Source organism: Festucalex cinctus, chromosome 21 (genome assembly GCF_051991245.1).
Source record: "Festucalex cinctus isolate MCC-2025b chromosome 21, RoL_Fcin_1.0, whole genome shotgun sequence".
Taxonomy (NCBI): domain Eukaryota; kingdom Metazoa; phylum Chordata; class Actinopteri; order Syngnathiformes; family Syngnathidae; genus Festucalex; species Festucalex cinctus.
The window spans coordinates 6464041-6489728 of NC_135431.1; the positions used below are offsets into that span (position 1 = coordinate 6464041).

The window sequence follows — 25688 nt, forward strand, 5'->3', positions numbered from 1 at the left end:
TATGCTAACTGTTAGCTAATCAGGTAGCTAGCTAGTTTGCGATTCCAAACTCTTGTACTTGAGTAATTCTCAAAGACATGTGCCTACCAAAATCTGGAGAGAAAAATTATTCAGTCAAACCCTCTCTTATCCTCTTTTCGCTCACGTAGGCTGATTCCAACAAGACCAGGATCGACGAGGCCAACCAGAGGGCCACAAAGATGCTTGGCAGTGGCTAAACGACCTGGCCACGGCGGGCACGACCCGTTCCGGTGTACGGCGCCGCACGTCATCAGACGCCGACATGCTTTCATCATGATCTTGACCTTCTAGGTTTGCACACATGCACATATCACCTCCCCTTCCCCCATTGTAAATGTCGTTCTGTGTGTTGTTTGTCGAGCTTTTTCAAGATGATTGTCCTCGTAAAAATGATGATTTCTTATACACCGTACATCATTCTTTCCAAAGGTTGTATATAGTGCTGAGGAGTTAATGGCGCTCTGGCTCACCTGTGAAGTTTTTATTCTCTTGATCAATATATATACATATATATAATATATTATTCTATATCACATATATATTATATATATGTTAAAGTACACTGCAATGGATGGCAAGTATAATAGGAATGCGATACAAGCTGTTTGTTTTGATTGTTCCTTCTTTTTCAGTATCTCGGTATTGTCGTAGTAAAACGGTTTCATGTAGGCTACTGTCATGCTCCTTCTTTTAGCGTTTTGTCACAGCAAAAGGGAGAAGACCGATGATGACAAGTCAGGGTTCACTGAGTTGAATAAGATTGCAAACAGCACTTACAATCATAAAAGGCAGTCGCTGCTCCATTTTCCATCATTGCGATCATACTGAGTTTACTGTTTAGACAATGTGCAATTAGATTCTCTGTAGCTGTATTAGGCATTTGCATTCCAAGTGATGTGAATTGTGCGTTATCTGCATGACAATTGGTAGATTTTAGTCTTCTAAATAAAACCTGTCTGGAAAAAATATATAGAAAAAATGAGAACACGGCAGTAGCGACTTGACAAAAACGCATGCTCAGTATTAGGACACAGTTGATCGTTCCATTCTTCCCTGCAAGTTTGCAATAGTGCCACTCTTTCTGTCTTGATATATTTACTGACTGTGACCATCTTGTTGTAAAATAATGCAAAAGGGATAAAAAAAAAAAGAAGTGAGATGACAGACAAAACATTTGTGGTCGTATTGCAAAAAAAAGAAGAAAAAAAAAGACCTGTTTTCTAAACGATTATGCAGTTCTGTGATGAGGATGTTGATCACGTGCTGAAAGAGGAGGACTGGTTGTGTACTGTAACATAGGTTTTGGATGCTCTGAAAAAAAAAAAAAACACAAATAAACGTTTGCAATGTAAAGCAAAGGCGCACATTTCTGAGAGACCTTACTTTTATAAGAAGACTGTACCTGTAAGTTTATTCTCCCCGTGTGGTTTGTTATTAGTACAAAAAAAAAAATGACAATGTTGATGATAACTATACACTGAAACAAAAAGAAAACATCAAGGGTTTTTTGTTGCTTCTGTACTTTAGAGCTATGCATACCAAATCTCCAAAAATGTCCTTTGGTTAGAGTAAGGTGATGAAATACCCCAACCTGAATGACAATAGATTCAACTGTGAGATTGATGTCCTCAACGCATGTTATATTAAAAGACTCCCTCTCTGTATCTTGTCAGTGTGTAAAGTGGTGGACATTTTGTAGCTAGCTGAATTGATTAAAAGTAATCAACCCGAGTTGTACCTGTGTTTGTCTTTATTGCTTTTAATTGATGCCCACATTAGATAAACAATAATATCTCCATGAAATGTTTAAAACAAGCATGTTATTTGTTTCAATAGTACAATTTAAAAAAGTGTAACTTAGGCACAACTGACGATTAGTATGCATCTACTTGACCAGTAGATGTATTGAGGTACAAGCAAACACACACTCCAATATTTAGATAATATGTCTAAAATGCCAAATATGGGTATACGCCAGACGACCACCTAATCAGCACCATAATGAGCATATTTGGACATTTTAATTTTGTGGCTTGGATTCCTCACGATCTGTCGAGATTGGTGCGAATCTTTTGGAAGATGCTAAATGATGCTGCCTTCCTGCTAAATTCCTTATCAGAGGGTGTCGGGGTTGCATAATCTTCACAGCACTGCACTTTTAACTCTTTGACTGCCAAAAACGTTTAATGACGTATTCTAAAATCCTAACGAATGCCGCCAAAAACGTTAATTTACGTTTGGGGTTTTTTTTCTCTCTCAATGGGCAGCGCAACGTCTTGTACAGCGCTGCCTTGTCACTAAACAAAAAATATTAGTGTCAAAGTCACTGTTTTTCTCTTAATATTTTGGTATTTTCGCTTATGTCACTCCAATGACCCAATTTCAAATGGTGATTACTAAAGAACGGAATAAGGTAGAAACATACTTTCTTTTTTTTCTCATGAAAGAATGGAATCCAATCTTTCATATGGTATCCACCATATTTATGTCATCATACTGCACAATATTCTGTTTGCTTTGAAATATGAGTAAAAATGCTCCAAATCGGCCGGCACCGTTGTTTTTTTTTGGGGGGGGGGTAACGTTTGGCAGTCAAAGAGTTAATGGCTTTCAGGGCAGTAAGTGAGATGTGATTACAAAAGTGTTGGCAGATGAGAGGAAATCACACGAACAGCAGCACAACCACAATGGCGAACTGTGGGCAAGGCAGTAAGGGTGGGGCTGCTCTCTGCTCCACCCCGGGGAACCACTGCAATCTCTCGCCCTGGCACCAACACCGCAGCTCCTTATCACACAAGCGACGTGACGCAGCAACTACCCTACTGACATGTTCCGTCTTCGCAACCGCTGTTTGGACAGTGTTCATTGCAGTGGCGCTGACGACTGGGGGATGGGAAGCAGATGTGACGGGGAGATGGCTCACGTGGTGACTCAAGAGAATGGGGAAAAGATGCGGGAGCTGCCAAATATTTCCTTCTAATGACTGCAGCCTCCGTCGAGCGGCTGTAAAAAAAAGTGGAAATCTCCAGAGAGCTTCCACGGTGACCCGCTGTCACTCCACATACCGCCTCCGCATCCTCGGAGGCATGAAATGACCTCTACTGTCATGCCGGGATGTGGAGGGTCATCGCTTATCAGGGGAAATACTGACACTTACTGGCAGTGTAGGTGAACTACAACCATAGACGAGAAGGTGGGGGGTGTTTAAAAAAAAAAAAAACGTTTTCTCCTTCAAAAAATAAACACAAATGTGGATATATTGCTGTGATTTCTATATTTTAATTAAATGTATAAATAAAGACACAGCAAGGTGGATGATGATAAGGGATGGATAGATTTTCTTTAAGTTATATAATATACATTTATTTATATCGATATAGTATATACAAAAACGAATGTATTTCCTTTTAACCAAAAATGAATAAAAAAATGATTTAAAAAAAAAATGTAACAGTATTCATTGGACAGTGGAAATATAATTGTTTAATATGTGAACTATTATTGTATCAAATTTAGAATTAAGGAAATAACTAAGAAAATAATGATATAAACTACAACTCATTACTAAATGGTTTGTGCTTTGAATAATTTAATGATAAACACCTTTCTAAATAAAGAGCAGGTATGTTCTATTACCACTTTTTTCAGACATACCAGTACGAGTTCTCTTGTAGCACCCAATACCAAGTAGGCTACCAATACCACTAGTACTTTTCATACATAAAAGATGTGCAACAATTTATTTATTTCACAACTGAACATGTCCACATGATCACATGAAAATGAATTTAACTTTACTCTAATCTCCAAATGTTTTTCAAAAATTACAAAAAAAAACAACTAAATCTAACAGTCACTTCAGTCATGCATAAACAGTTGTAGTGTTTTTAATCAAATTATTATTAACCGTTTTACAGCATTAATGATCCCTTTTCAATGATTCTCAAACAAATATTGGTCAATCTTGCTTTTAATTGCAAGGCTTGTATTTGTACCAACACTGATTGAAAAAAAAATAATAAAAAAAAAAGACCATCTGGCTCCGGCAGGATTCGCGTTAACAGCTACGGATACTTCGCAACAGGTCAAGCAGAACGCACGCAAACAACGGAGGGCTTATGACTTTGTGGCTTCCGCGTAGTTTCTCACAGAGAACTTGAAGCCGTGGTTATGAAGACGGTCAATGAGATTGGTTTTGTGGAAGGCGCTTCCTGGTGTGTACACTCCTCCCCTGATGAGTTGGAGAGAAAAGATATTATTATATGTATTTTCAGAAGACGTGTTAGGTAGCGTGAAGGGCGTCACGACTCACCTCCTGGGAAGGGAGTGTCTTTCTTTCAGCACTGTGACTGCTGCCTGTACCATAGCAATCACCGTGGCCACATAACCAGGCTCTTCCAAAAAATAAATAAATAAATAAATAAATAAATTGTCACCAGTGATCCTTCAAGCAATTGTCCAATAGCATTATTTTAAAATAAGTACAACATTGGTAACACTTTTCTTATTTTAAGATTTATACTGCGACATTGATGATGATGCTATTTGTTAGCCAGTTATGGCGTTACGCAATATGTTAGCATTAAGCTAGCTTACATTTTAAAGTCAAAGCTATGAGTTTGTTTCAATCGGCAACTGTATTTGACATTAGTTTTAAATAATAAAATAAAATAATAAATAAATTAATTAAATTAAATTAAATAAATACATTTTATTATAAAATAATAAAAATACAACTGGGTGAGTGTCAATAAACAGCTCGAAGCATCACGCGCGTCGGAAGATGGCAGATTTTCCAATGCCTACCTGCTCCCATGACCTCAGTGCAGATCTTGGCGTCGGGTTTCCCCTGGGAGGGGTCTGTACCCTGCGAGTATCCCTCCCCGAAAAATTTGATGCTGAAGCAGGTGTCCTCAATCTGGTAAGGTGACAGTCCAACATGAGAGATGGACTCAAAGCGACCAGTTTACGAAGCGCGTACTGCTTTCAACACGTATAAGGACAAACACGTTTGCTTCGTTCGGTGCACGAGAAGAAGTCAGTTGTGCCGGAACAGCTCGTGGCTTACATGTATGTAGTACTATGGAGGACCAAAAATTGCCAATATTAACTCTTTGACTGCCAAAAACGTTTAATAACGATTAGTAAAATCCCGATGTATGCCACCATCAACGGTAAATGACGTCAACTTTTTTTTCTTTTTTTTTTAACTGCCTGGTCAATGGATTGTGGAATCAAAAACTCCAACTATGGCCAGCAGGTGGCAGAATTTTATCTCTTTTCAATGGGCTGCCGGTATACGAAATTACAATGAAACATGACAGAATCTGATGAAATAGGACGTTTTCAAGGATGACGTGAATGATCAAAGCCTTTTTCATATCAAAGTTTTTTATGAAAACATGTGGCAGTAAAAGAGTTAAAATTAATTAAATAAATAAATAAATAATGATATAAAAAATATAATTAAAAAATTAAACGCTGTATTATTTTTTTATATCATTTTTTATTTTCACTTTTATTCATTTTTTTTTTCTTTTTATTTTGGCAGTTTTGGTCCTCCATAGCAGGCAAACTTTGATTTACAAGTAATTGAAGGTTTGATCAATTAAACTTATATATGATATAAGAGGTACGAGTGTCTACAAAAAAAAAAAAAACAAGAACAAATATTAAGCAAAGGTGTGTATCTGTAAAAGATGTTCATTTGTGGAATAATTTGGGAATTGAGCTGAAAAAATGTGACTCACTTCTGGAGTTTGAAAAACTGTTTAATAGTAAAAGTTCACAAAAATTACTTATGTCAGACCAGAGTATGAAAATTGTATATGTGAGTATGTGTATATGATTTAGATAGGTATTATGGTATATGCTTAGGAAATTCATGTATATATGTTTTTGGCAAATGTAAACATCTCTAAGTGCACTTGTGTATATATAACAAGGTTTATACATTTGATTTTTTTTTAAATAGTAAATTAGTATTGTATTAATAATGAAAATAAGTTTAAATATATAAAGTAAAAGGGGTAGGACTAAATAAGTTTTTAACTTCTTCCTACTCCCTTTTGAACATGTAAACTATGATTGAATGATGATTTTATTGGGGTTTTCTTTTCTTTTTAATTTCTGTTTTTTCTGCTGTTTGCTTGTTTATATGTTCAATCAAATCATATCGAAATTAAAAAATAAATAAATCAAAACTCTTACCTGTTTAATTGTTGGACCAGCCTTACTGAACAAGCCAAAGGAAAAAAACCTTGGAAACTATGGAAAGACAGAAACCAAAAAAATCAACATAGAGAACAAATCAATTTCCCATCGAGAGTATCTGGGTTCACCATGCAGTCCAGTTCACTTCATCTTACCACAATTTGAAACCGTGAAGATGAAGATCCTCGTTGTGGTCTTAAACACGTGTATACGAAATTTGACCTCAATACTGTTATTGGGACCCCACTGGATCTCATGTGATCCAAAAGGTAATCAATAGGAAGCCTCCAAATAGCAAACACATCAGCTATCGAAACCTGAAGTTCTCAAACTGTACTGCTTGGTGAAAAGATGATCAAGGAAGGACGTCTGTACCATGGTGAGGAGTTTCCTTCCCAGCCTGAATTTGACCAAGATCCAGAAGAGCAGTCCACCGCAAAAGAGCTTGGCAACTGAGCAGAGACCACCTACCCCAACATATGCACAATATTGGATCTGACAAGGGAGGAGGGTGGTGGATTGGAAGAAAGAAAAAAAAATAAAAGGAGTTAGTGTGCAAACAGAATGACACATGAAGGGAAGCATGGGAAAATAACATACAGATCACATATGACTAGGGCTGCTCGATTATGAAAAAATGAGTAATCACGATTATTTTGGTAATAATTGAAAGCACGATGAGGACAATCATTTATTTTTTGGTACAAAACAAGAACACGTAAAAAATCTAACAAGAAAACGTAAAAAAATATTAAAACCAATAGTGTGAAGTGTATACTTCTTTCTACTCCTTTTTTTCAAACATGCGTATCGCTTATAATTTTATGTTTTATATGATTTTTAATATCTTTGTGTAGATATATATTTTTCTTTTTTTATATATATATATTTTTTCTTTTTATAAATATATATGCGTGTGTTAGAGAAATAAAATTCATTCATTGATTCAAATAAAATTCTTTGAAACACTAATTATACAAGTAAATTAGTTATTTTAAATACAAAAAACGTGCAAATGTATAAATTTAAGCAACTAAAAAATTAGTAGCCTATTTTTATTTATTTTTTTACAATTATGCTGATTTTGTAATTATTGAGTGTAAAAATTGTAATTGAATTCCGATTAATTGCACAGCCCTACATATGACCAAAATCTGCACAGATTAACACATGACTACAATCAGTCCTAATCAGTTTCAGACATATATACAGATTAAAAATAAATAAATACATAAAAAAACAAATAAATAAATAAATAAACAAATAAATACATTAAATAAAGCCTCCATTTCTATAGTGTTCTGCTAAAAGTACAAAAAAGTGTGTTGTCGTGTATTTTTTTATTTTATTTTATACAAATCCAGCATCGAAACTTGGACGCGGATGTTATTAGCCTCTAAAATGTTTCCTGGGGCACGTTCAAGCAGAACAAGATTCTTCATAACATGCTGTTTACTTGCCGCCTCATGTACGGCATGCCAAATTATTAATTAGAAGGAAATGTTGTGAAAGTGTAGTTTCTTCCCCTCTGGCTTGGCACGCAAAATGAACAATATGATGAGAAATATTCACATTCCCCAGGGAGGTTGGGGTGATAATAACGTTTGGCAAATCGTCTCAGAAAAGGGGTATCGTGATATATTCACAATATTGTGCAATTTGTGAACAGTTTCCAGGGTATGTCGTAGGTTAGCATAGTCCCCCCGATGGTTCAATATATAGCACACTAATTTTACAAAATTGACAAAATGAAGTCATATAAGTAACGTGAATACTTACTGGCAAACGACATTCCTCCTGGTAAAGGAACCGCTGTGTTCTCTTGACCACAGAGGGGTCCGAACCCATGAAAGGAATGGCGTACTGCATAATCTCTTTGCTAAAGAACACAAATCCTCTACACACAAGCACACACATAAACACACATCAGATCAGTCTTACTCATTCCAATAAGACCTCATTATGCATCTTGAATGACTCTACAAATGTATTTATTGTGTCTAATAATTCAATTACAGCCGAATACTATAAATATAAAAATCAATTATTCTCCATTTGGACTTGCACGCCACTTAACTCATTCACTCCCAGCCATTTTCACAAAAGCAGTCCCGTTTGCTCCTGGCTGTTTTACTGGATTTTGACTGATTTTGCAAGGCCCACAGAATATTGTGTTCTATTGCTATAAAAGCATGGAACCTATCAAAAGAAAGGTTAAAGTTTCTTCTTTCATCAGGAGAAACAAGTATGTTTCTATCTGTTTCAGTTTTGCAGCAATTAGCATTAGAAGAGAGCTAAGTTTCATCGGTTTTCCCAAATCTATTTAAAATTGTAAGTAATTGAGCTTTTTTTCTACATGGCCCTGGTTGAGCTCCTTTGCTCTGCTGCCACCTGCTGGCCGTTTGTGTAATAACTACCATTTCTGCAACCGTTCTTTGCAGTTGAGAGGCTGCATCAAAGCCTTCTGTATGCTCTAGCATATAAAAAAAAAAAAAAAAAAACGTATAAATACGTCTTTGGGACACTTAGAACATTTAAAAAAAAAAAAACATATTTACACGTTATTGGGAGCAAATGAGTTAAGCTATGATTACCAGGAAATAAGGAGAATGTTATCTCCTTACCTTGGGCGAACTTTGGTTCCCACCGCAGGTAGCGGCTTGTGGCCAAACTTCCTCCTCAGCTGGCGAAGGGTGCCGCTGTCTGCGAAGCCGTGCACAGCTGACTGCCAAGTGGCATCGTGACCGCATGAGCCCTGCAAGGGTTAGCACAGGGGTGTCCAAACTTTTTTCATTTGAGGGCCACATACAAAAAATCAGAAGGATGCAAAGGCCACATAATGTTATAAAGAGAAATTGTGTTTAGTCCTAAAAATTGTACAAATAATTTACTTGTGCTTTTGCATATTTAGAAAAATGCTATAACCAATTTATTTGTAACATGGCATTTAGTTAGTTTTTATTAGCTTTTAGGGTGGTTCTGTTAATTTTTATTAGTTTCGTTCTTTAAAAGAAATGCTTAGTTTTAGTTTAGTTTGTTAGTTTCAGTATTAATATTAGTTTTTTTTTTTTTTTAAATGTGTATTACTTGTGCACAATATTTAAAAAAACACCATGGGAGCAATGTCATCTGAAGGTGCTTTTCTATTGGCTGTTGCTAGATGATGTCACTTCTGTGTGACATACTTTCAAACGTCATTATTACGGTTGTTGTCAAAATAAATCTACTAAAAATCACATTTAAAATCATCCCCAAAGGCTCATGCATTAAAATAATTACCCAAGACTAAAACGAAGGACATGTTTGCTGTAATTATAGTTAGTTTTAGTTAGTTTTGTTAACAGAAAATGTAGTTTCAGTTAGTTTTCGTTTTTTTAAAAGCATTTTCGTTTTTATTAGGGTAACAATATTGTTTTTTGAATTTTAGTTTTAGTTTTTTCATTAATTTTAGTCAACTAAAATAACCTTTAATGGCACCTGTTTTTCGATACCCTCCCTTCTTACTTTGACCATCTACAAACATTTTTGTTTTGTTTATTTCATTTGAACTGAGTCAAATGCCATTTTTAGCATGTCGCGGGCCACTGAAAAATAGACGGCGGGCCGCAAATGGCCCCCGGGCCGTAGTTTGGACACCGCTGTGTTAGCAACTCTGTGGTGATCTGATCGTTTCCATTTGGTCAAAATTTCTTCTGAAAAAAATTCTCAAGGTGTTTCTGATGTAAGCTTTCACTGACAGATTGGAGTGTTTTAAAATTGGGTTTCATGTTGTTTTATTAATTTATTCATCATGCTAAACAAAGCTATTCCATGGAAAAAAAAATGTAAATATTTAAATACAATTTATTTCCTTTACTAGTAAGGAAAATGTGATATTAATTACCTGAGGCCCACTGCTTATTGTCAGGAAGCTCTCCACTGCTGTCAGAGTCCCTAAAATCACAAGAGTAAACAATCATTTCAAAAATGCAATAGAGAAATTCAATAAATAGGTATTTTCCAAATAATTTGATTAATAACAGTAAAGGCACTTGAAAAATAAAAAATCTATTTTATATTTATTATGTCCCCTTGGTTTTTATACGTGTAACTGCCTCGCATCTGAAATGGACACGATTGACCGGACCAAACTTGTTACAAAAAACAAGTCTAACCTTTAAAGTGGCTCTGAGTGTAGAGAATTCCCAGGTCTGCTGGTATAGAGTCAAAGCCACAGCTGCCAATTACGTACACCCCTCTGTCCAAGGCCTTAGTGTGGTACTCCAGCTGCATGCGCTCCAGGAACTGTCAAGACATTTATTTAAGGCACAGTAATATTAGTGTGAATCTTACGTAATTGGACAAAAAAAAAAAAAAAAAAAAAAATATCCCTTTACCTGAGGCTCTCCACAGATGTCAATGTAGTGAGCTCCATTCTCCACGCAGGCAGCGACCACCGGCTCGCCATAAAATCTGTACTGGAACATTGACACACACAACATGGCACATCAGTCCTATTTTCAACATGGTTTGGTGGTTTCATTCGTTCCTCAATAAAAGCAGCATTTAATACTTACTGGACCCACACAGTTGAGAATAATTAGAGCCTTTTGGCACATAAGGGCCAGAGATTCTTTGCTAGACACATCTGCTATAATGATGTCAACGTTTGTGTTCAACTCGGGAATGGCTGAAAAATAAAGACAAATGAGCATTATGACAAGATGAGCATCATATTACATGCCATGACAAACCACTGCATTTTTCCTCAGCCAATTGTGAAGTTACTAACTAGTTGCTCAGTACTTGAATATTTTGTTACTGCATACTTACTCTTAATTTGTCGGACTAATGTAACAATACTCTCACTTGAGGACAATTTTTGGCTACTCTACCCACCTCAGAATGTGTACCCACCCAGCCTGTCGGCGGCCTGCTTTAACATCCCCTTCAGACGCTGTCCGCTTCTCCCGGCCACGGCCCATGTTAGACGGTTGTCTCCGGTACTGTTAGCGGCGTAGCGGGCTACTTCTTCAACAACAAACTTTCCGGTAAAGCCCGAAGCTCCAAATATTATGATGTGGTAAGGTCTGCTGGATGTCACTGCCTCCATATTGTGCTTGTGCAAAGTCACTCCGGGTAACGTTACTTCCGGCCGGTTCTCCCAGTTTGACAGCTACACTTACTTTATTTTACTATTATTATTATTATTTATTTATTTATTTATTTATTTTATTATTAATTTATTTTATGTTTATCTAAGATGATAGTGGTTACGTTTTTCATGAACGACGACTGCTATTTGCACCTATTGGTGACGCCAGAGAAGAAGTCGGGCACTGGCCGGTATACGTTAGCATGTGCGCCATGTTGGATGTGTCACCTCTGCCAGTCAATGGACTGAACTTCATAAAGCTGTTTTCCATTTTCCATATCCTATAGAAATCACTTCCGCATTCGCCGGATGAGTGCACCCAACCTTCCGGTGCGGGGAGACTTCAGCGTACGCACTGTTAATGTGATGTAAAACTAATCCAAATCCTTGGAAGGAAGCGTATTCAGACAATATGCAATACATGGTCGCTGATTTATCAACTATTTGACCTATTTTCTAGGTTACACTGATTGTTTTCGAATTCATTCGCATTGACGCCCTGCCTTCCACCGCAAGGGGCGCACTTAAACGTGACATCACACTAGAAGGGTCTATATTTGATGGTTTCACCAGCACACCCGAGGAAGCAATGTACACTGACCTCTTGTGGCAAATCCCAGGAAATACATATTCTCAATTCAATTACACTAAGAGGCATTGTATTTTTTTTTTTTTACACAATTTAAAGGAAACACTCATCACTCAACCGTTAGAACCCAAAAGCAATTTGCTTTTTAATATGGTAATCAATGAAATAGTACACGCCAGTGGGTACAGGAACATGATTTTACCCAGTACTAAAAAAAATAAAATAAAAATAAAATACCAACAGTATTTTGACAGAACATTTTTACATGTTGCAATAAAACGTGTTCACAAGTAAAAAAAAACCCATTGCAAACCTGTTTTGTAAATTTTATTCACCAAACTATGTTGAAATGACATCATATATTTTAAATAAAGTCCACCTTTGACACCTTAGTTGACTTTTCTATGTCGTCCACCATCTTTGTAACTACATTTGCGCTGCACTGCTCCTTTGGTATTATGTCGTAAACAAATTGTGCTCATATTAATCCAAACGCATGAATGTGAATTTCATGGATAAACCCTGAAAACAATGGGCACCTTACGAGCATTTAAGAGTACAAACACAATTTAAGTACCTGAGTGTGAAGTGGCTGTGAAATGAAAATATTGCATACGTGAAAATAAGAATATACTTGCCATTGTCATGCACATTGTTTGACCACGATTTGTAGTATTTTATGAGTACACATGAACATTATCCCATACAGTACAGTATTGGTAAACCAATCAATAACATCTATTTTCCATACCTGTGTACTTTCTATATCTGGTGTACCTATTTCTATGCCTGCACTGGGTGCATATAGACAAACGTTCACACAAATCCAAACAAGAAACATGAATAAAGAATTGATTTCAGTGATATATCATATGTGCTAGGCCAGATCTGGACTGGAATTGGACACGTGATTTAGTGTCTTTAATTTACTTTGCATGCATGTTTTGGGGAAACAAATTTGTCTAAAGTGTTATTGGTTATAATATGATACAATGAGTATTTTGCCGCTAGTTTTAAGAAATTCTTTCAAAAGCCAGTGTCTGATGTAGATATGCAGCACTGTTCAAGAATAACAGAACAATAAAATGGATTTTAAAAAGCATAACTCAATCTACTGAAAACAAACAAATGCAAACACAAACACATGCAATCCTAAAAATGACAACTTCGTGATTGTATCAGTACAGATGCAAACAGAACAGCAACTCAGTCAAGAGTAATTGGAACAAAGGACACAAAAACAAACGTGATACAAATGACTAAGGAAGTATTGATATTAAACAACGGTCACAAGTGGAAGTTGCAAGACCCATCTGAGGTTTTGTCTACGATAAACGATCCACACAAGAAAAAGTCGACTACCATCTTTTGACTTTGACATTGTACAGCTCGGTGTTTCTCTGAGATTGAAACCCACATTTCCAAATCATGATGAGCTAAAAAAATATTCCTTTCCTGTCCATGACTTTTGACACCAAACTGCTTCAGACTTCACGCGATGGCTCTTATGTCCCGTAAGGCAGCCAAAGTCCGAGTCTTTGGAAGAAACTCCGCACGTTTCTTACGTAGAAGTCGACGTTGAGAGTGAAGTCGCTGCAAATGTTGGACGACGGGTCCGCCAAGGCGCAGTAGAGTGCGGTCCCACCTACGCTGATCACCACGGTAAACAGACACAGCAGGAGCAGGATCAAGCAGGAGTTTCCGCCCACCTCGTCTATATTGGAGACACGTGACGCAGATGTAAAGGGGGCATGAAGCGTTTTACTTCCCTTTGATCTAAGTAAATGCCAGATTTTTTGGTGCCTTTGAAAGATTAGCTTGCGCATAATTGGGGTGTCCAAACTACAGCCCAGGTCCAGCATATATATATATATATATATATATATATATATTTTAGCAACACTGTTTGATACCTTAACTCATTTGCTCCCAAAAACGTATAAATACGTTGCAGTCTAAATATTATCATGCTCCCAAAGACATATTTTTACGTTTTTTTATGTTTTTGTATGCTAGAGCATACACAAGGCTTTGATGCAGCCTCTGAATTGAAGAGAACTGTTAAAGCAATGGTAGTTATTACAAAAACGGCCAGCTGGTGGCAGCAGAGTATAAGAGATCAACCAGGGCCATGTTTCAAAAAGCTAATTTCCCCACTGTTTAAAACACATTTGCGAAGAATGATGAAACTTAGCTATATTCGAATGCTAAATGCTGCAAAACAGAAACAGACAAATATATATATTCCTGCTTGAAAGGAGAGACTCTAATCTATCTTTTGGTGGGTTCCATGTTTTTATAGCAATAGAACACAATATTCTGTGGGCCTTGCAAAATCAGTCAAAATCCAGTAAATCAGCTGGGTGCGAAAGGGGTTGCTTCAGTGAAAATGGCTGGGAGTGAATGAGTTAACTACAATTTAAATTGAATAATCGTAACCCAATTTTGTTGTATAATAATCCAATATTCCATCCATCCATTTTCTTGACCGCTTATTCCTCACAAGGGTCGCGGGGGCTGCTGGCGCCTATCTCAGCTGGCTCTGGGCAGTAGGCGGGGGACACCCTGGACTGGTTGCCAACCAATCGCAGGGCACACTAATCCAATATTATCCATTAAATTAAATATTTGAAAATCTAACCTTGTTCGATGCCATCGTCCGGCTCAGTGAAGCGGACTTTGCGAATGGAGTTCATCTTGTTGTCGATATTGTTGGGGGGCGGTAGTCCATCCAGGGATGCTCTCCTCTTCTTCAGAATGGAAACCAGACCATCAGAGGAAATACTCTAAAATTTGAAAGACAAGCAAGATAATATTGGATCTGGCATCGCAGCATAACTGAAAATGTTTCATATCAGGCCATTTGATAAGCAGACTAATTTGCTGTTCGGAAACAGCAGTTTGTTTGTTTACATTCAACCATCGGCTGCAGCAGCCAGCAAGAGTGATGTCATCTTCACGATCCAAGCATCCTACTACTGCTCAATTACAGTACAAAGTACAGTACTGGTAGTTATTTTACACCTTGCTGCTTAATCAGCATTTTGTGGTTTAACTACACTTCCACTATCCATGTTGAACAGAGTTTCTATTAAATTATAATCAAGATACAAAATCGCTAATCTACACTTCATCTTCAAATGATTCATGAGTCACCACCACTGATGTGTACTATATGTGTACTTGGACCTTAGATCATCACGGGGTAGTAATAGTGACTTTCAGCAGGGCTTTGACACTCAATAACAACAAAAAACACTTAACCCATATCCACAGTGCAGAAATAAGATGCAGCCTGCAGCAAATGCTGCTAAATCTTACATGATGTAATTTCTTTATATATCTGCAGCGCTGACATCACAGTTCACTAGTTCAGAGCCTTGTACTCCGCATCATGTCCCATCACCAACTGTGACTGAGCATATTGCATGTCTTGAGATAATTATTGATTATATAGATGCACAATCGAACCTTTTACAGAAATAAAGTAAGCCTCATAATCAAAGTGTGGTTTGAACGTCTAGAATAAGATGGTGATGTCGTAGTATTCATGCTCAATGTGCATAAATGTTGACTGCTAAAAATAGACATACTGTAATAAAGGCCACATCATGGACACACATCTAATGTATTGTGCTGAGAGTGAGGGCCCAAGCTATGACGGAGTGTATTTTAAGGCTGCTGCATGCTGATATGGTTTCATCAAGCTGGCTTTCATGTTGCCCAGCTGATGACTGATATCAGGACAGACAAAAGCTTTGCTTTTACAACAGAAGCACAATGCAGAAACTGTGGGCACTTTCACACAACACTATAACCCACATTCAAATGTGTGACAACTAACCGTGCTGTTCAATGGTAATGCTAATTCTTGCATGCTGAGAAGATATCTGTATGTCTATTTATCTGGTTTTCTAGCTATCTAATAGCTAGCAAGTGAGCTAGAAAGCAAGTTAACTCACTTGTTAGCTGTCTGTCTATAATAGCTAGCAAGTGAGCTAGCAAGCAAGCAAACTCACTTGCTAGTTCGCCGGCTGCCTGTCTATCTAATAGCTAGCAAACAAGCTAACTCACTTGCTAGCTCGTCGTTTGTCTGTCAGATAATGTCTGTCTGTCTGCCTGCCTGTCTATCAACCTAGCTAGCTAATAGCTAGCAAGTGAGCTAGATAGCTAGCACGCGAGCTAGCAAGCAAGGTAAGCCGCTTGCTAGCTCGCCATGTCTGTCTATCTAATAGCTAGCAAGTGAGCTAGATAGCTAACAAGTGAGCTAGCAAGCAATTTAACTCACTTGTTAGCTCGCCATCCGTCTATCTATCTATAAAAAGCAGGCTTTTGTATCCACCTGCTGGTATTTATTTTTTAATTTCAGTCTGTTCCATATTGTTGCAAATTGTAGTACAATGACAATAAAGCTATTCTGATTCTGTGTAGAGTTGAACGTGTGAGTAATCCTGTTTTAAAATGTGGTTCTTCATAACAGTAAAGCACCTTGTTCAATTGTAATTCAGATGGTTCCACCCAGCCAAAGCTCCACTAGGTTACATAACACCACTGTGGCGTTAGAAACAGCTGATTTCCTCCCTGCCCTGCATACGAGACATAATGTCTTGGCCCCAGCTCAGTAACACAACAAACAGTACTCCCAATGTGTCTCAAAATGAGAAACTGGAGATGATGTCACTCAGGGAGCAAACGCTGGGAGTGTCCCAGCAAACTCTGAACGGCTGCGGGCTGCAATTTGTTTTTCAAAAATAAAATTGAATTCCATGTATGAGTAAAGGAACAGTGACGAGAACGCGAGAAGCTCTTTCCTACCCCATCTGCATGGCAAAGTTTGGCCAGGTCCGTGTCTGACGCCTGCGGGACTCCTGCTGGCCACTCAACCTTCACCTGATCGTCCTCCTCTTCCTCCTCCTCGTCCTTCACTTCATCGTGCGTCTCTTCACATTTTGTTTGTTTAGGATTGTTAGGATGACCTGACTTGGACTTCATCCTTCCCGCATCGTCGCCATCGTCGTTTATTATTTCAGGGTTGCATACTGTTGACACACAACATCAACATTACAGCGACTATTGGATCTATTGTTGGGTGTTTAAGGCTAATTTACTATGGTTAACTCATTCACTCCCAGCCATTTTCACAGAAGCAATCCCGTTCTCTCCCGGCTGTTTTGTTCAATTGCTATAAAAGCATGGAACCTATCAAAAGAAAGATTAAAGTCTCTTCTTTCGTCAGGAAAAAAAGTATGTTTCTATCTGTTTCCGTTTTGCAGCAATTAGCATTAAAAAAACAAAAAAACAAAAAACGTATAAATACGTCTTTGGGACACTTAGAGCATTAAAAAAACGTATTTATACGTTATTGGGAGTAAATGAGTTAATATCATTAGCTACACCAAAAAATAATAATAATAATAATAATGAGAAAAATTAGAATTTTAAAGGCTGTTGAAGATATTTTCTTAAAATGGAACCCAGGGGTAAGCAGATACAATGAAAACAGCAGAGGCCCCAGAATTGAACCCTGTGGAACTCCATACCTTCTGTTTTATATTACATGTCAATACATATTGCACCACTTTTTTTTTTTTTATCAGCTGTCTGATGCTTCACAATCATAGATAATGTAGCTCGACATGATACTATAAATCTACTATATATCCAGTTTGGTTCTCAACAACAAAAGAATCAGTTGAATTGACCTTTTCCGTGAAGGGACGCCTCTTTCTTGTTTTGTCTTGCTATGTCGATTAGCGTCATCGCCTCACCAAGGGATGGTCTTAGTCCACGGACAACGATGAAAAACATAAAAGACAGGTATGAAAAAAAAACAAGGTCAATCAACATGAGCTGAAGTAACAGAAATATGAAGACTGGCAATAACATTGCAAGCTTTCAAAGCGCGAGTTGACATTCCCTGCTGAAGCTGAAAAAAAAAAATCACCCGCACCCGAAGGCTGGGTGCTACGGTCGTATACCAATGTCGTGCAGGTACGCAACGGTGTCTGGCTCATAAATTGATTTTTAACAAGATTGTACTATTAAATAAACAATGAACATTTACTACCACCCAAAAAAATAACAATGAAAAATAAAATTAAAAAGAGAGAGAGAGAGAGAAAAGTACCAAAAATTGGTACCGTTGAGTTCCAGTATCGATTCCCAGGTACCGAGTATTAGAACAGTACTGTTAGACGCAAATTTACCACTTTATAAAGTTGCAAATTTACGAGTTTTTCTCGCAAATTGGCCAATTTATAAAGTTGCAAATTTGCCACTTTATAAATTGGCCAATTTATAAAGTTGCAAATTTGCCACTTTATAAAGTCGCAAATTTATCTTTTTTTTTTTCTCGCAAATTTCCTACTTGTCACAAATTTGTGAGTTTTTTTTCCGGAATATTTCCGCACTGGCACTCTCTAAAAAAATATATTTATTTATATGTGGCCCTAATACGCCGTCGTATTTGCCCTCTGTGCAATTCAGAAAAAGAATAAGTGAGTTTTTCAGCAAATAGCTGGTTCCCAAAAAAACATTCACATCTATGTACATTTGCAAGTAGCCAAATTAAGTAGATGAACCCCCATTAAAACACAAGTTTTCACTCACATTTTCTCTTCAGCAGCATGACACTAAACCCTAACAGTGATGATATGAGCCATCCAATATGTGTACAGGCTGTGATGACTCACTTGAGGTGTGTCCCACAGATGTGCCTCAGCGTCTCAATGTGTTTCTGACCGATGTTGTCGGTTTCTGTGGGAAAACATCTTTCAGCGTCCTTCTCTTTGCAGAGGCTCTCTGCAAGCACAGGAAAAAATAAATAAACATCTGTATTTTCACCAGTACCCAATTAGAAAGCAGTATTTTCAGTACCCCAGTTCTCCTGCATGACAGTGAGGTTGAAGAGCACACGTTCATGGTAGAGCTTCTCTAGCTGGAGAAACTGGATGGCCAACTGGTCTGGTGTCGTCGGCAGTTAAAGATAATCAACCCACTCAAGGTCTCAGACTAACAAAGATGGATGAATCGACCTGGAATTGTTTTTGAGGTGTACTCATCTGAGCATTGCTTTATGGACTTTTTCTTTGCGTGCTGGAACATAAAGGACGTTTCCACGCAAAGTTTAAAGAGCATAAACAACAAAGGGTTTTTCTTATATAGTTTAAAAGTTTATTCAAGTAAGAGGTGTGGCCTAAAAATATAGTGACTTTGATTTTTATGTTTAGACTTTATTATTTAAAATTCCAATTGAAAGCAAGGTTTCGGCTTCATACTTTTTTGCAATTATATACGTCTACTAGTAGTAATTAATAGTTAATTACTTGGTAATTTTCACATAATTTATCTTTCAATTTCCTTCATTCAGCTATTAGCATTCAGCTTTCAGCATTCCTACGCAATTTCTGCAGAAATTAGTTTATTTTTTTAGTCTAGTTTTATCATAAAATGGTTAATTTTGTCATACTAATCCAGAAAAAATTGCCATCTTGGTAAAAAAAACAACAACAACAAAAAAACAAAAAAACAACAACAACAAAAACAAAGTTGTGTCAAAGTAAATTAATAACCTACAAAGTAACCCAATTTTAGTTTGATTCTGTTTGTAGGGGTATTTATTTGATCCAACTTTTGGGGTCAATTAAACAACTGGTTAAAAAAAATTAACTGACCCAACTTCTTGAGTTATTAAGCCAAAAAGTTGGGTCAAATCAAATTAATGACCCACAAAGTAACCTATTTTGGAGTTGTTTTGTGGGTTATTCATTCGACCCAACCTTTTGGGTATGATAAGTAAGTTATTTGGGGGGGGGGGGGGGAAAGAACTGATCGATTCAGAGTTATGTAAAACAAAAAGTTAAATAATAAAATGATTTAACCCCAAAAGTTGGGTCAAATTAAATCAATAACCCAAAAAGCAACCCAATTTGGGTGCTTGTTTTGTTCATTGAATAATTCAATTGAAATGGTTAAAAGTGAACTGACCCAACTTTTTGAGTTATTCAAACCAAATTTAATGAATAACCCACAAAGCACCTATTTTTTTGGTTGTTTTGTGAGTTATTCATTTGACCCAACTTTTTGGGTAAATTGATTAACCCAAAACGTTTGCTCGGTCCCTTTTTGACCCAATTTGGGTTATTTTTGACCCAACTGTTTTTAGTGTGTGCGCCTACCTCTGAAATCATCACTTTTAACTCTTTTACTGCCACACGTTATCAAAGAAAAACTTTAATATGACAGAGGCTTTGATCATTGATGAAAAGAGATACAATGCTTCCATCTGCTGGCCATAGTTTAGAGTGTTTTAGATTCCACAACCCATTGACCAGGCAGCGCTGGACCATGCGCTGAGAAAAAAATAAATAAAAATTTTAAAAAAATTGTTGATGTTATTTTTTTTTATTTTACTGATCGTTATTAAACGTTTTTGGCGGTCAAAGAGTTAAGGAGATCCTAAAAAAGGGCGTGCTTGTTAAACGATGAACATTGCATCATCAGAGAGCAAAGCCATTTTCAACTCTTCATTCATCATTCCATCCATTTTCTGGACCGCTTACTCCTCACAAGGGTCGCGGGTGGTGCTGGAGCCTATCCCAGCTGGCTATGGGCAGTACACCCTGAACTTGGTCAATAATTTGTAAAAATGACACAGATGACTGACTAAAAGTGTAGATTTTTGAAGAAATATTAAATATTATTCACTTTTAATGCGTTAGCACATAGCCAATGCTAAATATGTAGCGTGAAACAAAACACAATATAGAGCCTTCTGCTCGTCCATGCCATATTTTTATATGAAACATTTGTGCCTAACTCACTGTATTCTAAAAAGCACTGATGAATATATAGTTGTTCACTGTGCTGTTTTCTCTTGAAAGGATACAGTCCTCTTGGAGTGAGCAGGCTTCTGCGATCTGCAACCAAAAACATGTTTCATGTACCGCAAACGTTGAGCAAAACACTTTTTTTTTCCCAACTGTTGAAATCTACTGGAATTCGACCTCAAATAATAATTCATCAAAGGAGTTTAAAAAGTGATGCATTAAAGCAACACGAATGCTTCTTTGTGGATAATATTTCTTTGGTCTACATTTCGTTGGCGTATTTATTCTAGAAGAAACAGAAATAGCAAAACAGAAGAAGGCCCAAGTCGATATGACCAAATAAGGATCTTTTTTTCTAATATGCTAGGCAGAGTTCAACAATGGTGTATTTGTATAACTAGATCTATTACCACTGCGTTTTCACGTGTGGAAAAAATCAGAAATTATTTGATAACTACATTTTTTTTTTTATTAAAAACTCATTCACTGCCAGCCATTTCAGAAAATTTCTAAATTTTTAATACCAATGTGATATTACGTTCAATAATTATATATAAACCGAATCTACCAAATAACATAATAGACTGCCTACATTTTGTCCCATCCCGTTCTTTTATAATTGACAGTAGAAAAATGTAGGTTTGCCAAAATACAGCCATTTCTCCCATGGACTCAGAAACTGTGTTTATTTGGTATAAAATTGGGCAATGATGTCATCTACCGGTGGTTGGGCATTAACCCCGCTCAAAAAAAATATGTAATTGAGGCAGTGAATGAGTTTATCAGGGGCAACAAGTGAAATAATTTGGCCAAATCAATCTGTGTAAAAGATGCGCCTCTGTCAGTAAGCAGCTAGCATACAGGATGTTATTGTTCTACCACCACATACTGTACTGAATCGGACACCATATGCAGTACGCAATGTCACCAGATGCTCGTTTGGTCTCTCTTAACTCATTCACTCCCAAAAACGTATTTATATGTTTTTTTAGGTTTTTGTATGCTAGAGTTTTTGTATGAAGGCTTTGATGCAGTTTCTGACCTGAAGCGGTTGCTTAAAGCGATGGTACTTATTACAATAAAAAAATAATAATAATAAAAAAAACGGCCAGCAGGTGGCAGCAAAGTATAAGAGATCAACCAGGTCCATGTTGCAACAAGCTCTTTTTTCCCAGTATTTTCAACAGGTAATTAATTCTAATGCTAATTCTAATGCTAATTGCTACAAAACGTAAAAACAGATAAAAAATATACGGTACTTTTTTTTTCCCTTATGAAAGAAGAGACACTTTTTTTTTTGGTAGGTTCCATGTTTTGATAGCAATAGAACATGAAAATGGCTGGGAGTTAATGAGTTAATAAAAGCATATGCTCCCGAAGGATTAGAGTAGGAAAAAAAAAACATTGCCCTCTTTCCACACAAACACCCACCTGGTGCAAGGAGTGCGGCAGTATTGTGTCATCAGTGTTTTCTCCAAGAGACTGCAGAGAGGCCAGCAGCTCTGGGCTGAGGCTCGACTCTCCATATCTGGAGACACTTCCTGGAAACATACCAGAAAAACACAAAACGGCTCTGACACTCACCTGCTGTTTCTCATGTCCAATTAATTATGTGAAGCCTTGCATGTTTCCCTTCAGAAGCGGCAAGATCAGACTGGCGATGACACGGCGATGTCATCCGTGACGTCGGAAGTGTGCGTTGCGCATGATTAAGGTGCGTCTGAGCAAACATGCCCCTCATCGAAAGTGTCACAAAGTGACGATGCGCTAATACGAAAGTACGAGTCACAATGATGAAAAGCTGTGAGGCGAGACTATGCAATATTCGTTGACATTTTTCAAAATCGCATATAAATAAATAAAGCTGTATCACATTGAATGGATAAGGTATGTTGCCATGAGTTTTTGTTGTCCTTACGAATGCACTTGTCAGAATACTATATGCATTGTAATGTCTGATTTAAAAAAAAAATAAAAAATAGACTGACAAAAACAAATTGCTGCCACAGCAGTAGACTTTGTAGCCATTATTATACCTTATGAAACAAAATTGTATGATACAGCTCTTACATAACATACCGTAGCTTATTAAAGTGGTTATTGCCCAAAATATTTTTAAAAATACATAAATTTTAGAGCTGTAATTTCAATACAGTGATAACGTGACAGTTTTGCTGATAGTTATACCGTCAGAATCTGATAATCGGCCCATCAGGAAGTGACCTGTACCAACAGGAAGTGACCCGTTTCAACAGGAAGTGACCCAAAAACAGGAAGTAACCCAATTTCAACAGGAAGTACGATTTAACACTGTGTTGAGTTGAATATGTCCTGATTTCATTTCTGTAATGTAATTTATTATTTAATTTGATTTTTCCTTTTATGTATGTTGTTTGTACATTCTATGTATTTACAATTGTATGTGAACATTGTACGTTTATTTTTTGATTTTTTTTGTGAATGATTGTTGATTGTTGCTAAGTTTGTATATCTTACAGCAAATAAACAGTTTTAAAAAAAATCAACAGGAAGTGATGTGATATCAACAGGAAGTGACCACTAGCCTTAAAAACATGGTGATTCATACTCCGTTTGTGAAATATGAGTCAAGCAGCAAAAGTCGTCCATGTTTATCCATCTCAGTGGGCAGCCATTTTGTCACTTGCTGTCGACTGAAAATGACATCACAGTTGCTCAGGGCTCAGGTAACAACCAGTCACGGCTCAGTTGTTAACTGAGCCTTAAGCAATTGTGATGTAATTTTTAAGTTTTTTTTTTTTTCTCTCATTTTTAATATAGTACCTGCGACACTGTTGTTGCTGTCATTCTCCTTCTGGTGAGTTGCAGTATCTGGACCTTTAGGGGGCCCAGTGTTCTTGTTACCCATCACCTCGGTCACATCGGCCAGCTTTTCCTTCATGGATATGTCCCGGCAGCCAGTATTTTTCTCCAGTAATCGTCTCTGGCTCTGCGTGATGTGTATCTGAGATACGATTCGAGTTCCCAGGAAAGTAATGCCACAGTCTTGTTTGTTGAAGACACCAGAAGAGGTCTCAGCAGGTTGCTTCTAACAAAACGTGTGATATAATCCTCAGTGGACAAGTAGGGGAAGACGCAGGTCTTCTACGCTTCACTCAGAGCTTGGAGGTAGAATCAGAAAGCAGCTGCCCTAATTGATCCCAACCAGCTGTCGAGTAAACAAACTATTATTTAGTTATTTTTATAAACATAGTGCCTTGGCAAAATAAATGTAGAAACTTTCAATAGACCCTGCCAGTGTGACGTCACGTTTAATTTAAGTGCGCCCCTTGCGGTGGAGGGCAGGGCGTCAATTTGTTTGTTAGTAGCTAGCTAGATAGCTTGAAAACATCGTTATACAGAAGACAAGTATATCCGGACATAAACAATTTAATGAATGACAATTTACACCATGAAAGTAGTGATCGACGTACTGTTTCAAGCAAAAAAACAACATACAACTTCCGCTTCCACTTTGCCTTCCAACAAACTCCTTTTTTTTTGTAGCGAGCGGCTCCAAACGGCTGGTTTCATTGAGTCGCAGTAATGTAGTGTGCTACTCGGGACGTTTTTTTGTGACACTTGACATATTTCCCACCTTTTAATGAAAACGCTCGCCGAAAATCAAGCTCTGAACATTCATTTATTATGCGATGTTTGCCCTCCATGAGGCTCAGCGGACGCTAAGCAGTGACGTCACTTGGAAGGATCGATAGAAGCCCCCTTAAAAAAAAACTAATATTTGTCAGTTGTTCAACTAAAGCTTAACATTTGCAAATATAATTTACGATGGTTGAATAAATTTGAGAGCAACTCTATAGATAATTTGACAACTATATAATCTAATACAGGGCAGGCATAAAATTGATTACGATGTGGTATGTCCCTACTTTACCGCTGATTAATTACACCTGCACTTTTCTGTTTACTTGGATGACGTCAAGTGGGTTACATTGTGGTCCCCGTGACCATGTGTGTCTACCGCTTGTCATGTGAAACACACACAAGAATAAATGTTCGTCGCTAAAGTCGTTTTCACGCATGAAACGGGATTTTTTTTCAGAGCCTCTTGTCAAATAAGTGATACGCTCTTCCCCTCTCCATCTTTCCCTTTATATAGCGTCACTTATCGACTGAAACCCGAACACATCGCATCTTACATAACTTAACGACACATCTGGGGAGGAAGAAGACATCATGTTATGTAGGCTACTCACCCTCTGCATGTGCGTGTACATCTTCTCCCGGAAAGGAAACACAAGTCTCGGGCTTGTTTTCGGATGCAGGTGCACATCATATCAGCCTTGTCGTCTTGGCGCCTCCAGTCGTGTACGTACACGCTCATCTTGTTTACGCTTCCATCCGGGGAATTTGCAGCCCACACGCCTTCATGCGAATGGGCTTTATTATTTTTTTTAATGTAGTCGCACATGTGGGCGAGGCTGCCATCTCCTGGAAGAGAAGTGTACTGTACTCGTGTTGTGTGTCAGAAGGTTACGTAAACGCTCCAACGAGTCATATGATGACTTAATCCAGTGTAGTGCGCGTCAGATTAGCAGGAACTCATATGTAAACAAACATATGTTACGTGTGATTCTCTGGGGACACGTTTATCTATTTATGCATTGAGTGCTTGATTTGTTTATTTATTTATTCAACGATTACTACAGTAAGCAACTTCATAAGCACCTACTTCAATAATTCATATTTTTAATATATTATTTGTATTAATTAAACTGTATAGCATTAAGACCAATAAGTAATTTGTAAAATTTAATTCAACGTATTTTTTTTTTTTAAAGAATAATCATCTGTATTTAAACATTATCAGGTTTTATGATTACATTTTTCAATGTCTTGTACTCGTCTGCGTCACGAGTACTTG

The 25688-nt window shown here is 37.3% G+C and overlaps 3 protein-coding genes across 5 annotated transcripts in view; 1 reads left to right on the forward strand and 2 right to left on the reverse strand.

Moving 5' to 3' along the window:
- Positions 1–1752, forward strand: part of snap25a (synaptosome associated protein 25a) — a 31329-nt gene extending 29577 nt beyond the window's left edge. Inside the window, exon 8 of the mRNA XM_077510326.1 lies at positions 150–1752. Coding sequence (XP_077366452.1) covers positions 150–218 — 69 coding nt within the window. The 3' untranslated portion in view covers positions 219–1752. The remainder of the gene's footprint in view (positions 1–149) is intronic.
- Positions 1753–3593: 1841 nt separating this feature from the next.
- Positions 3594–11366, reverse strand: sccpdhb (saccharopine dehydrogenase b). Its single transcript, XM_077510411.1, has 12 exons — positions 11131–11366; positions 10791–10903; positions 10611–10691; positions 10389–10518; positions 10118–10167; positions 8859–8989; positions 8014–8131; positions 6610–6729; positions 6232–6288; positions 4828–4939; positions 4334–4415; positions 3594–4252 (listed from the first exon to the last, which is right to left on the reverse strand). Exons 1-12 carry the CDS (start codon positions 11324–11326, stop codon positions 4138–4140), a joined length of 1305 nt encoding a protein of 434 aa, XP_077366537.1. The 5' UTR covers positions 11327–11366; the 3' UTR covers positions 3594–4137.
- Positions 11367–12269: 903 nt separating this feature from the next.
- Positions 12270–25208, reverse strand: cnstb (consortin, connexin sorting protein b). Of its 3 annotated transcripts, none has more exons than XM_077510921.1 (10): positions 25021–25208; positions 23588–23972; positions 22217–22326; positions 20845–20875; positions 18834–18920; positions 18650–18758; positions 17660–17736; positions 16773–16996; positions 14599–14743; positions 12270–13602 (listed from the first exon to the last, which is right to left on the reverse strand). In XM_077510921.1, exons 2-10 carry the CDS (start codon positions 23703–23705, stop codon positions 13463–13465), a joined length of 1041 nt encoding a protein of 346 aa, XP_077367047.1. In that variant the 5' UTR covers positions 23706–23972; positions 25021–25208; the 3' UTR covers positions 12270–13462. The 3 variants fall into 3 exon arrangements, with proteins under 3 accessions (XP_077367047.1, XP_077367046.1, XP_077367048.1); XM_077510920.1 differs by having other exon boundaries at positions 12270–13671; positions 25021–25205; XM_077510922.1 differs by having other exon boundaries at positions 13460–13607; positions 25021–25207.
- Between the last annotated feature and the right edge of the window lie 480 nt (positions 25209–25688).